The sequence below is a fragment of the Cupressus sempervirens genome, chromosome 5, assembly GCF_028749045.1.
Source record: "Cupressus sempervirens isolate cs-2001-9-10 chromosome 5, ASM2874904v1, whole genome shotgun sequence".
Taxonomy (NCBI): Eukaryota; Viridiplantae; Streptophyta; class Pinopsida; order Cupressales; family Cupressaceae; genus Cupressus; species Cupressus sempervirens.
In genome coordinates this window covers 938,586,981-938,600,689 of record NC_143122.1, presented here as the reverse complement: position 1 = coordinate 938,600,689, position 13,709 = coordinate 938,586,981, and the positions used below count along the sequence as shown (strand labels likewise).

General features: G+C 38.8%; 3 protein-coding genes across 10 annotated transcripts in view; 2 read left to right on the top strand and 1 right to left on the bottom strand.

Moving 5' to 3' along the window:
• LOC149559044 (uncharacterized) overlaps positions 1 to 13,709 on the bottom strand; it is a 78,666-nt gene that overhangs the window by 19,356 nt on the left and 45,601 nt on the right. The gene's annotated exons all lie outside the window — the stretch shown is intronic.
• On the top strand, positions 9,628 to 10,086 carry LOC149559046 (uncharacterized). The gene has a single exon (XM_089831224.1). The coding sequence runs from the start codon at positions 9,628 to 9,630 to the stop codon at positions 10,084 to 10,086; it is 459 nt and encodes a 152-aa protein (XP_089687350.1).
• On the top strand, positions 12,332 to 13,194 carry LOC149559045 (uncharacterized). The gene is made up of 2 exons (XM_089831223.1): positions 12,332 to 12,661; positions 12,841 to 13,194. Exons 1-2 carry the CDS (start codon positions 12,332 to 12,334, stop codon positions 13,192 to 13,194), a joined length of 684 nt encoding a protein of 227 aa, XP_089687349.1.

Below are 13,709 nucleotides of genomic sequence, written 5' to 3'. Positions count from 1 at the left end.
TGGCAATTTCTCTTTCTTCTAGGGTAGGACAAGTGTCTAATTCTGATTGGCCACCATTTTGGTGCCTTCTCATTAGTTGCTACTTTTTCACTTTTTTCATTGGTTCATTGATGAGGTGGCATCTTCTCATTGGCCGATGGGATGGCAACCCTAATTAGGGTTTCTAGGATTCAATTTGGATCGTCAATTTTGCCTCTTTATCTCTACCATCGGTTGTACATTTTGGCCTCTATATAAGGCCAGTTGCTCTCATTTGTAATGGTCAGAGAAAATTGTTGCATAAGATAATGCCAAAATCGTTTTTCTTTCTCATTGTTGTGACTTGCATGGTGATTAAGAACTTTTGGCGTTGTTGCATGGTTTCTACTTCCACTAGTTAGAATAAGATTTCCTTTAAAGTTGCTAAAATAGATTTCATTTCAAGTTGCTAAGTAAGATTAATAGTAGATGGATAGTTGCATGGTAGCATTAGTGGATGTTTGATAGGAATCAATAACTAGGCCACTAGCATCCCAGCGGCTTGTTGGGAAGCCTTGTGTGGTAAACTAGTGCATTTTCCTTTGAATTATTACATCTATAGAGGTGGAGCCACTAGTTAACTTTCATTAGATTCGATCCCCATCCATTTGCTAATCTGTCCATTCATAGGAGTAGGAGTAGAATAGCAAGTAGTTAGGAGTTGGAGTTTTGAAGAGGAAAGTTAGAAATGCGTAAGTCATAAGAACATTCACCCTCCATCGCCATCACCTTCTCCATCAACATCATCTGGCATTCACACCAAATCACCATCACCATCATTCCACCAAGACCAAGTTATCTTCGAATGAATAACGTAAGCCCACCTACATGATTACTAGCAAATCACATCGATAATTCAGTTAGAATCCACAGGTGTAAGGAACACTGGAGTTATTCTCATGTCTTCATGAGCATTAACTTTTCAAGAGAGGAATTGTGTATTTGATACCCCGTATCACATATCCAATTGCTAATATGTTATGTAGTGGTACAAAAACTGACATCAACATTATTTGGCGCTAGGAGGGCTTGCATTGGAATTCATTCTTGGGAATATCAGAGCATTATTGGTGGGCATACCCTCCATCGTCGCGCCATCAACATTATCTGGCACTAGTAGGGCCTGAAAATTTATTTTGACGACTTGTTGGCATTCGATTATGAAGAAGAATGGTGCTTCCTAGATCAAATCAGCCCAGAGCAACTTGGAGAACACTTCAAGATCATATTGTACCAAGTTTGTGCTCAACTGCTTGGGAGGAAAGTGAGAACACTAGAGAATATTTGGACACTGTGGATGTATTAAATCAAGAAGAAAGGAAAGCACAAAGACAAGCTCAAACTACTCTTGAAGAAAACTCAAATTAGAGAGTCATTCGGGTTGGGATTATTTTCAATCTGGATAGAAAGATTAGGTCTTTTTCCCCCAAAAGATTCGAGAAACTGAAATCTGATAAGAGGCAGAGGATACTGAGAAATACACCACACTAGGAAGAGGATCTACTTGTGTTAGAATTTCACAAGAAATCAAGGAATCGTTGGGTAGCTGATACCTCAAATTTAGCTAGTCCCTCAAGTAGTCAACCAGTTCAAGCTCAAATCAATCAACCTGATGGAGCCCAAAAAATTTAGGTCTCCATGTTTGAAATAATGTTGAAAGCTTTGTAGTTTTGTCATCGAGAAGTGAATACTTTATCAAGCTGATTCATTTTAAATAAAATCAGATGCATATCATAATAAAAGAAAGAATGTGCAAAGTGCAACATCCACTAGAACTCATAGATGATATTCTTCGGACACACCGTAATCAAGGTGGATATTACCCACTGGGAAGAACAAAAGATCAGATAAGGACAACTCTACGAGTTAATGCTGCATGTCAAGATTTAAAGTTGGATGGACTTGTTATTGGAGGTATTAAATCAAACACTGATGCTGCTCAGTTAACTGAAACATTCGTAGAATCCGGATGTTAAACAAAGACATGTACAGAGCAAACATAATTGACAGAGTTTATGAGGCAATGATATTGTTTCGAGAAGTTCAGTATGGAGCAGCACGAAATAGCATTAAGTCACACTTGTTCAGATCAACCAGCATACCAATCAGAGTCTTATAGCTACAGTTGAAGACATTATATACAACGTTTAATTCATCTATTCTTATTCACAATTCAGCAGATGAGGACTCATGTGGGCAAATATGAATTGGGACGTACAAGGTCAGATTTACCAAGTGTATGGAAAGTGATGAAGGTGTTCCATTTAGATGCTCAACAAATACAAGGTGCTTCAAAACAAGATGACTGATCAGGAAAGCGTGAAATATCTACTGTGTGGTTGATAAAGCATTCTGATGTTCAGTTACATAAAGTCATGGCCAGTAAGATAAAGTATATGTTAAGTACAATTAGATTGTCCGTTTAGAAGCATAAGCAAAACTCGAAAGTCAAAGGAGCACGCCTGCATACTTAAGGAAATACCGAACTTCAGACCAGACTGTATTGGCCTGGGTGATCAAAAGCATAAAAGAAGCATTCTGCACTTGGTTATCCAGTGAATCTCAATCTCAAGACAGTACCTGCACCAGTTTAGAGGTTTCAAAGAATGTAAAGAAACAATGCTGTTACAGTAAAACCGCAGCATACGTAAAAGTGGACTCTATGTACAGTAACGAATTTGCATCAGATACCAATTCATATGATTTTCCATCAACCATGGAAGGGTTTCTTCACACAAACAAAGACAAATGACAGCCTATCGACTTTGGGTGCAGACAATATGAGTCATCATAAGTTTCAAATTCATCTATGCAAGAAGCATAATATAATTAAAGTTATGCCCAAGCGATGATTGGAAGTATTGAAGATTGAGTCAGGATCAATATGGAACGAAAAAAGGGATGTCTATTTTCTGCCGCATCCTCATCTATATGCTAGTCTGAAGCCAACACTGCAAGCTGTAGATTATCATACATATCCTTGTGCGTGGACAGCAGAACAACATTATATACCTTCACAAATGGATGCACTCAGTCGATGTGGAGTCAAAGATGATTCTGAAGAGCCGCCTGCGCAGGGAATCTCCATCAAATACTTAGGAGTTTGATAAATGTTTTGCACGCTCATTGGTATTTTGTTTGATTGCAGGTCTGTGCGTTACGTATTGACAGCGGAGAGCTTGTGTGGATTCGAAGAACCAAAGCAGCCTAGATCATAGAGCCCAGTACAGCATATACTCTGAAAGACAAAAGGATGGATGGGCTTGCCAGAAAAGAGCAATCTCCTGGAGCCTGGATGGAATGATGTGCGTAGGTGTAGAAAAATCCGCCATCTCAGTGAATCATGTTTGAGTCGGGCAGAAGAGGAAAGATGCATATCACGTTCGTGAGGAAGAGGGAAATTGGCATTAACGGAGAGATGCAAGAAAAATTTAATTTTATCCGACTATAGTCTTGAATGGAGTTTGAGAGCAAATTATTTAACTACCGATTATTTTAGTCAGAATTTTAATTTTCCGGTGGTTATTTGTTATGAACGGGTGTGATGTTTTATAAACACCCTTTCAAAACCTATAAATATAGATGTAAAAAACCAAGTGAGAAGGAGAGATACACATTCATATTTTAAAATTTTTGTCTAGCCTATGCCTTATGATATATTATATTTTCTTATCGGCAAAAGAATGACCTGTTGAACTAAGCCTGTGGATGGTGGATTTTTGAGTAAATTTCATTTGGTCCGAACAAATTTGCAGTGGATAGATCATCCATAAGGAGTGTCTCTACTTGTAATTTTTATTTCCGGCATAATTTGTAAGCGCATTTATTTCTATTTGCATTAGAGTTTAACTTATTATTAAATTGTGTCCTTTATAAATGTCTTTTATTTATTTTTTATAAATATTTTAATATTCGGATAAGTGGATTGGATCATTATCGCATTTTAAATTTGATAAATATAAATATTGTGAAATATTTTATTGTTTCCATATTTATGTCTAATTTGTCTCTGTGGGAGTTAAAGTTCATTTTAGACTAATTAAAATTGCATTTAAATAATTGATCCATCGCATCTGATTATTAAATTTGTTTATAGTTCGAATATATTAGACTTTATAAAGTTGTACGTTTCAATTGATAATTTTGACTCTATTGCCCATCTAATTAAGCACTGGTCTTTTGCTCTTAATTCATAATCCATATGCTGGCAAATGTCTTACTTCTTGCCTTTGAGGAATAAATATATTCATCTGTTGCATTAATCTATATTTATACTTTATTTAAAACGTTATTTCAATCATTTTCTTTTGTTCCCAGTTCATAAATCACAAGTTTAAAATTTTCCTATATTTCTTGCCATTTGGAAAACGTTTATTGTGTTCGCGTTCTAATTGATCTGTTTTAAGTGTCTTGGATTTAAGTGTATCGTCCAGGATTAGGTACACTTGCCTCGGTTTTGCAGAGCCGAAAGTGCAGGGAGCTTGGACCGTATTATCCAGTTCCGTCAAGTTGGCCTTAATCGGTTGGATATCCCAGCATCGAGCAGGCAAGGCTCGTAGGATTCCAATCTACGGTTTTGGGAACCAACACAACCAACGATGGCTCAACCACCATAGATTCAAAACAGTGCCTCACCCATTTCATTCCAACAATATCATGATCTACCAAAGAATCCAGCAGTATTCTGCTCCAAGTTCTTTGTTATTGACTCTAATCATACAGCAGAGGAGCATATCAAAGTATTTGAAGATGCACTGTGCAACAGAAGAATTCAACATGAAGATGTAGCGTGCAGGCTTTTCCCTTATTCATTGGGGGAGGAACCTTATTATTGGTTTGTCAATTTGCCAGAATTATCTATAACGGAATGGGTTCAGCTCAGAGAAGCCTTTACTGCGAAATTTGGCATGCCTACCACACCACTGGAGCTACATAGAATGTTTGTGGACATAAGGAGACATGATAGGGAGTCAATAAGTTCCTTCAACGATCATTTCCATAAGGCTTACACGAGATTGTGAGCTGCTTACACAATGACGGAGTCAGGCGCTTTGGAAGCATATTAGAGTGCCTCAGACAGTCAGACGGCTATGTTCACAAGGATGGAAAACCCTGCTCCCGCAACGTTGACTAAGGCTTACACTAAAGCAATTGAAATAGGGAAGCAATTGGAACCCCAAGGAATGGAACCCCCAAGTGCTAGGTGTCTGAATAATCCAGTTCCACAACTTGCATACTAGGCACCTACAAATCAGTTGATGGTACCCCTGGGGCCTCCATTGTCTCAAGCATCGCCATCAATGCCAGTTTATCTTCAAAGTGCAACTTCGTCCACAAGAACGCAAGAAGAAAAGGATGAGATGAAGGAATTGATTGACCAAGTCAAGAAACTGTCTACGGAAGTCACCTATTTGAGAAACCAAAACAATCAACTCCCAAGTTCCCATAGAAATAATCAAGGTGGAGGTTATAAGGAGGGTATCAAAGAAATCATCAAGAAGGCGGATACCAAAGAAATTATCAAGACAAAGACTACCAAAGAAATAACCAAGGTGGCGGTTATCAAAGGAACTATCAAAACAATAACTATCAAGGTAACAACTAGTCACAAGACCAAGGGTACAACAATCAATCTAACCTGAAGAGGACTTGGAACACAGGCCCAAACAATGGAAATGTGGTGTCGCCACTTGACAATCAAGCTTCGGCAGATAGTAGACTAGTGGACCAGATATTCTTAGCTGAGTCCGCCATGTCTAAATATTGCAGATTCCATGAGACTGATCAACATTCGGAGTTCGGATGTGCACAATTCAAGAGGGCATCTAACCTGTTTCAGAATATAATAGATGAGTCAAATAATCAGGAAGATGTTAAGGTTAAGGGGTATGAGATTGTCCCATCCCTGGGATATGATCAATGTTTGACATTTGAGGAGTTTTTATTTCCACTAGAATTTGAAGCATATGAGGAACACCAAGGGAGATTTCCTCCCGAGTCAGCAAACGGGCCAATTGATGAGGTAATGGATCAGAAGGAGTATAACAATGGGTCGGATTTTTCTTTCCCACCTTTGGGAGACACTATTCTAGTTCAAGGAACAGGTGGGAACCAAACATTTCAACAACCGGCTAGCAATGCAAGGTTTTATCAGAGGAACAACAAGAGAAATGATGGACCCTTCACATCCTCCATACCCCCAAATAATTTCAATACGCCTCCACACCCCAATGCAAGTAATGTACCGAATGCTTCAAGGGATGCACCCGAATACAGACATGGGAATCATGAAAATGGAAATGGACAATAGAGTTTTCAACAAAGTACACAATAGAACAATCAAGATACTCAAGGATCGCAGAATGTCCAGTCGACACAAGAAGCAAATAGAGGAAGAACTGGAAACAATGCCGTGAACAATAATGAGTTGAAAAGATTAGGACAAAGTGTAACAGGGGAGATGAAGAAGGTCAAAATCAATCTCCCTTTGTTCGAATTATTGAATGTAGTGGAGATTAGGGATACATTCCTTAATAGTTTGCAAGATAACAAATCACAAGGGTCTCACACTCAAGGTGCAGTAACATGTACTCAAGGGAGGCCTCCTCCTAACTCGATACATGTGATCCAAGATATTCCAGGAGGGAACATGACAAATTCATCTCAAGACATTTCATACGAAGAGATAGGAAGCTCTACACAAGAGATTGAATATGGCAATATCAATGAATTCAACAGACAGCTAAGGCTTCAACCAGTTTATGTGGGTTACAAGATTCAAGAAGAGTTGGCAGATTAACGGATTCCCACATGATTGATTGATTAACAGAGGAGCAAATGTGTTCCTTATAAAGAATTACAAGGACGTTATTTCTAAAAGAAACAACGTAGATTGAAGACGGAATTAGAAACAAAACTAGAGATAGCATAGGAAACATTCCTATCTGGACTGAAGAAAAAAGAGACAATATAGGAAACATTCCTATCTAGACTGAAAGACGAACTACAGACAAGTAGTTGACTATTATAGAAAGTATAAGATATTATCTTAATACCCTCCCTTAATGGTCAACGTACGGATGTCGGAACATTCTATGATAATTGAGACCCTCCTTGGATCTACAGAATGCTGAAACCAAGAAGCTTTGCCAGAAAAGTGCTATGACTCAAAATAGATTACAAAACTTCGTTTTTGTGGAAAAAACAGTAAAACCCAGAATCTCACGCCACCTTGCGTATTACAGACAACATGAAATGATTTTTGAGGAGAAAATCAACAAACCCAGAATCTCACACAACCTTGCGTATTACAGACAACTTGAAATGATTTTTGAGGAGAAAATCAACAAACCCATAAAAACAAAAACAGATTCAGAAGGCTCTGCTCTTGTCGGAAGTCTCATGAAGACCTTTTAGATGTGTCTAGATTTCAGCAACTGTCTTGCTGGATGGAATCTGAGAAAGCTGGTCATCAGCTATGGATAGTTTGAGAAGCATTACTGCCTCTCGATTGTTCAGATCCCATGTATCTTGATCAGGACCCGGAGAAGTCGAACGCTGCGTAACACCCAGAACAAGTTGATCGGTGTTTCGATATTCGAAGATTGCGATGATGCGCTGCTTCCAGGTTCCATAATTGCGACCATTGAATTTGGAATTATGCTCGAGCAAAATATTTGTCAGAGATGCCATGGCACATTTTTCAATGAAAATTTGTGAAGGCACGTTCTTCGAGGCAAAAATATGAAAGACCCAGAAGAATCAGAGAATGACCCAAAAGAGAGCTCGAAAAACCCAAAAGCAATCTATTGTCGTTTTCTGGACCCGCTGGCTCGAAAATCGAGGCACAAAAATCTAGGCACCCAGAAAAAACAGACGACAACCCAATTGAGTTCTCAAAAAACCCACCAAGAATCTCCAAACAAAATATTTTTTCGACCCCAAAAATTAGGGTTTTTGAAAAAAAAGGCCCTGGCTGAAAAAGGCTTGAAAAAACTTCAGATTTCTTGATAAGAATGGCAGATTTTTTTCAAGGAGAGCGCAAATGATGAAGAATGCAAACAAAATGAACTAATCCTTGACCCTACAATCGCGATTTTGCTGTCAAATGAGCTGGAAAATATATGGACGCGAGTTGCTTCAAACGTGTGTGATTTAGACGCGATTTGCAGAAAAAAATTGCGAGCTTTCCCAAGGATACAGGCACGGATTTTGCAGACCAGGAGGCTGCAAAAAAAGAGACGACTGTCATGGTGTGCAAATAATTTCAAAAGAAATTATAAATTTTTCGAAAAATTCCTTATCATGGCTCTGATACCATGTTACAAGATTCAAGAAGAGTTGGCAGATTAACGGATTTCCGGATGATTGATTGATTAACAGAGGAACAAATGTGTTCCTTATAAAGAATTACAAGGACGTCGTTTCTAAAAGAAACAATGTAGATTGAAGACGAAATTAGAAACAAAACTAGAGACAGGATAGGAAGCATTCCTATCTGGACTGAAGAAAAAAGAGACGAGATAGGAAACATTCCTATCTAGACTGAAAGACGGACTATAGACAAGTAATTGACTATTATAGAAAGTATAAGATATTATCTTAATAGCTCAAAGATCAATGCTGATGGAACAACAAACTCAAAGGAGTCAAGACCCAGTAAACAATAAGGAAAAGGTGAAGAAAGAGGAGGCAGCTCAACCAACAGATTTCGGAGTGAAGTCGAAGCAAGTACATAAGACACCCGTGGTGTATTATCAAGGGAAGGATGAGTTGGCCCCATTCCTACTATCAGTGAGGATATTCGGGAATTTGCTTCACAATTACTTGATAGATTTAGGAGCATCAAGTAACGTCATGCCTTTGAACATTTGTAGAAGTTTAGGAATCATGCCATCGGGATCAAACAGAAAGGTTACCCAATTGGATAAGACAGAAGTGCCTGTAGTGGGTGAACTACACAACATACACATGCAATTGGCATCTAATCCGAGGATGGAACACATGGTAGATATCTCAGTGGTAGATGTGGCCGATACCTATGGATTGATCCTAGGTAGAGACAAGGCTAGAAGGTTGAATGGATACATGTCAACTGACTTCTCTCACATGTGGCTCTCGTGGAAAGGACTAGCTAACCAAATCAAAATCGATAGCACCCCAAGGTTGAGATTGACAGTTACTGAGTATGGGGAACCAAATGAAATATTGTTTGTGGAAACAAATATGAACACCTGTAGACCAAAGAAGGCAGGAGTGTTGACAATGAATATCATAAGTGAAGGAAGGGATCCCATTGAGATCCTGATTAAGTCAGATCCAAATGCTTCATCCGACAAGGGTGAAGGCATGTTCAAGAATTTTAAGAACTTTGTGACTAGAACTGTACAGCAAGAAATAGAGTTGGGTAACCGAACATCAGTGAGAGACTTATTATTACCCAACTGGTGCAGAATTCACAATGCATTCCATTTAGAGTTATCTTGCTCCTTGTGCACAGTTGCCTTAGAACAAGTAGAAAAGAGAATCCCAAGGGCTCTAAAACAAGATGATCAGCATGGCAAATAGGGGGTTGAGACTCTACAAGTTGATGAAGCAGAAAGTAGCATGATGGGTGACACAAAGAACCAAATTGCACCAGCCAATGCAGAAATAAAGAGAGGTGGTGAAACAGACGAGTCAAAAAATTCCCAAAAGGAGAAGTATCAAGAAAGCAATGGAGTATGGACTCTAAGGTTCGATGGTTCCAAAACTAAACAAGAAACCGGAGCTGGATTTGAGTTAGTCAACCCAACAGGGGCAACATATTTGGAGGTACATAGATTGCAATTCCCATGCACCAACAATATGGCAGAATATGAAGCTTTGATTTTTGGCTGCTTGTGTGCTATCAAGAAAGGTGCCAAGACACTGCATGTACTTGGGGATTCATATTTAGTAATTGAGCAGATAAAGCATAAGTTTGTTTGCCATGACAAGAGATTGAAGAGATATAGAAACAGAGTTTGGGATTTGATAGAGGACTTCGATGCTTTCAATATCAAGTTTAGCTATAGAGCAAACAATTAGGTGGCAAATGCCCTCGCACAAACTGCAAGCTCACTGGTACCAATTAAGTTGAATGGCTTGAAGAAGTTTAGAGTTGAGTTGGCATCAGTCCCATCAGTACCAAACAATGTCAGGAATTTCCAGGTGTTTGAAGATGACAGACATATCCTCAAGTTCTTGACTAACTCAAATGTCTTCACAGCACAAATCATTGATGGTGAAGTGGATGAAGAAGCAGAGATTGATGTAGAAGGAGTAATGAGCTTAAAGAAACACTATTCCAAAGGGAATGATTGAATTAGAAAGAATATTCGACACAGACCAATTCCACAAAGTGCAATATCGACCTACAGGAGGTGCTGAGTGCAAAAAGGTAAATTTGGGAACAGAGGATCGTCCCAAAATAGTTCATATTGGGAAAGTTTGCACACCTAAGGAGAAAGCAGATATATTGAGTTTGATGAGGGAATTCCCAGATGTAATTGCTTGGGGATATGAAGATTTGAAAACATACGATCCTTCCATCATTACGCACACGATTCCACTGAAGGAAGGGAGTAAGCCATTCAGGCAACGACAAAGGCCAGTCAACCCTTTGTTAGAACCATTGTTATTTCAAGAAGTGAAGAAGTTGTTGGATGCGCGGATCATCTTCCTAGTAAGACATTCAACGTGGGTGGCCAATCTTGTCCCAGTCAGGAAGAAGAACGTAGAAATAAGGCTATGTGTTGATTTCAGAAACTTGAACAGAGCATCAGAAAAGGATAATTATCCATTGCCATCACTAGAGGAGGTCTTGCAAATCATAAACAGAGCACAAATGATGTCATTCATGGATGGATACTTGGGGTACAATCAGGTGATTGTTGAGGAGGAAGACAGATTGAAAACGACCTTCACCACGAAGTGGGGAACATTCGCATACAGGAGGATGCCTTTTGGCCTAATCAATGCAGGTGCAACATTTCAAAGGGCCATGGACTATGCTTTCAAGGACTTAAAAGACAAGTGCATTATCATTTACATGGACGACATAACAGTGTTTTCAAAGAATAGAGAAGATCACATTATGGACTTGAGGAAAGCTTTCACGAGATGTAGAAGATTCGAAGTTTCTTTGAATCTAAAGAAATGTATTTTTGGGGTTACCAAAGGAAAACTTTTGGGACATGTAATTTCAAAAAGAGGTATCATGATAGATCTAGAGAGAGTGGAAGCAATTTCCAAACTTGGCATACTTGCTAGCAAGAAAGAGCTCAAATCTTTCTTTGAAAAGATTAACTTTGTGAGAAGGTTCATATTCGCATTCGCTGAGATTGTAAAGCCAATGAATGACATGTTAAAGAAGGATGCAAAAATGGATTGGACTCCAGCAGCTAAGAAGGCATTTGAAGAGATAAAACATGCTATCATCAATGCACCAATTCTAGTAAGCCCAGATTATGAGAGGCCATTCAATATATATTCTTTTGCCTCTGACCACGCATGTGCGGCCATTTTAACACAAAAGAATAAGGAAGGTGAAGAGCATCTGATTGCATTCATGAGTGCACCTTTCAAGGAGGTCGAATTGAACTACCCAAATGTGGAAAAACAAGCTTATGCCTTGGTGAAAGTGGTAAAGAAGTTCAGGCATTACATCTTGAGAAGCAAAGTACATGCAATTGTGCCTGACATAGTAGTGAAGATTCTTTTGATGCAAAATGAGCTTGGAAAAAGAAGAGGCAAGTGGATCGCCACTATCCAAGAATATGACATAGAGATTCAACCGATGAAATTGGTCAAAGGACAACAATTGGCGCAAACCATGGCATCAAAGGGGCCTGGACTTGTGCAACAAGTTTATGAATTGGAGGATGTACACCCTGATGAATGGTATCAAGACACAATCAACTATTTGTTAAATCACTGATGCCCTTCACATTTGAACCCAATGCAAAAGCGGGCACTAAGATTCAAGAGCAGGAGATATATGCTACAAGGAACAATATTATACAAGCAAAATCACGAGGGGATATATTTGAGATGCGTTGGAAAGGAAGAAGCCAAAAATATTTTAGAACATTTTCATGATAAATGGGGAACAAGACATGGATTAGATCTAGCTACCGCACATTGGATACTAAGAGCCGGATACTACTGGCCAACCTTGTTCAAAGATACTCATGAGCATGTAAAGACTTGTCATGTTTGCCAAACTGTGGAAAAGAGAGAAAAGAACCCAACGATGCCTTTGAGGCCAATTATTGAGGTGAGACCTTTCGCGATGTGGGGACTTGACTTCATTGGTCCTATCAATCCACCTTCCTTAGCACAACACAAGTATATTCTAACCACAACTGACGACTGTACTCAGTGGTCAGAAGCTCAAGCTTTCAAGAATTGCACTGCTAAGACTATCATTAAATTCTTAGAGGAAAAGATCATTGCTAGGCTTGGGTGTCCTTCTGCTTTTGTATGTGATTATGGTTCTACTTTCACTTCTTTGAAATTTCATACTTTGGCAATTAACCACGGGATCATATTAAAATTTTCATCAGGTTACTATCCCCACGGAAATGGCGTAGCAGAATCCACAAATAAGAACCTTTTGACTGTAATTGGAAAACTTTAGATAGGAACCCAAGAGATTGGCACACACTGCTACGATACGCTTTGTGGGCAAACAAAACAAAAGTTAAAGAATCCATAGGAATCACATATTATCATTTGGTTTATGGACAAGCTCTTGTATTCCCTATTCAATTGAAAATTCCAACTTTGAGGTTGATACAGGAATGCTATGATGAGAACGAAGACAAAGTCCAAGTTAGGTTGGCTCAATTGATGCAACTAGATGAGAAAAAAGATGAAGCCTTCGAAAAATTTGCAAAACATCAAGGGGTAGTTAAGCATTGGTTTGACAGAAAAGCGCAAAATAAGGCCTTCAGGATCTCTGACTTGGTCTTATATTGGGACAAAGCTCATGAAAAGAAAGGACAACATGACAAATTTGATAAGCTATGGAAGGGTCCTTTCCAGATATCCGAGATTATCGGAGATAATACATTTAGACTTAAGACACTCACTGGCGAGGATGTTCCGTTGCCTATCAATGGGCAGTTCCTCAAGCATTATTTCCAAGCCTAGGACTCCATTCGGAGCTCTTTTTGTACATAGTTAGAATAGGTTTTCTTTTGGTTAGTAGTTTGTTTGTTTTTCGTTCTTTAGAATAGAGTTTGTTTTGGACCATTTGACCCAAAGGTTAGAGTAGTTTCCCTTTTAGTTGTTTAGAGTAGATTTCTTTTAGTTGTTTAGTTTAGGTGTTGTGAGGGAGCTTGAGCTTGATTTACATTAAGTCATTTGACTTGAAATTTTTTTAGCTTCCCTCAGTTGGAAAGCAGTTTTGGTTTTGGGCCTTTGCAAGAGCAAAGGGGGGTCCATGTTATCACTTGTGGGCGAGGTGTGTAGATTTTACATTTTTGGTGACAAAACGGAGTCTGTCTTGTTCATTTCTCGAATACATTTAACAAGGTTCAAAGATTTAAGGACGTGCTTAATCGTTGGTCTATGGTAGGACTTGTACTAAATTTGGGTTAGACTCGATAGAGGTTCTTGAGTTATCTCTGGCATGGTTACAACATTCTACTCACACTTAATTGATC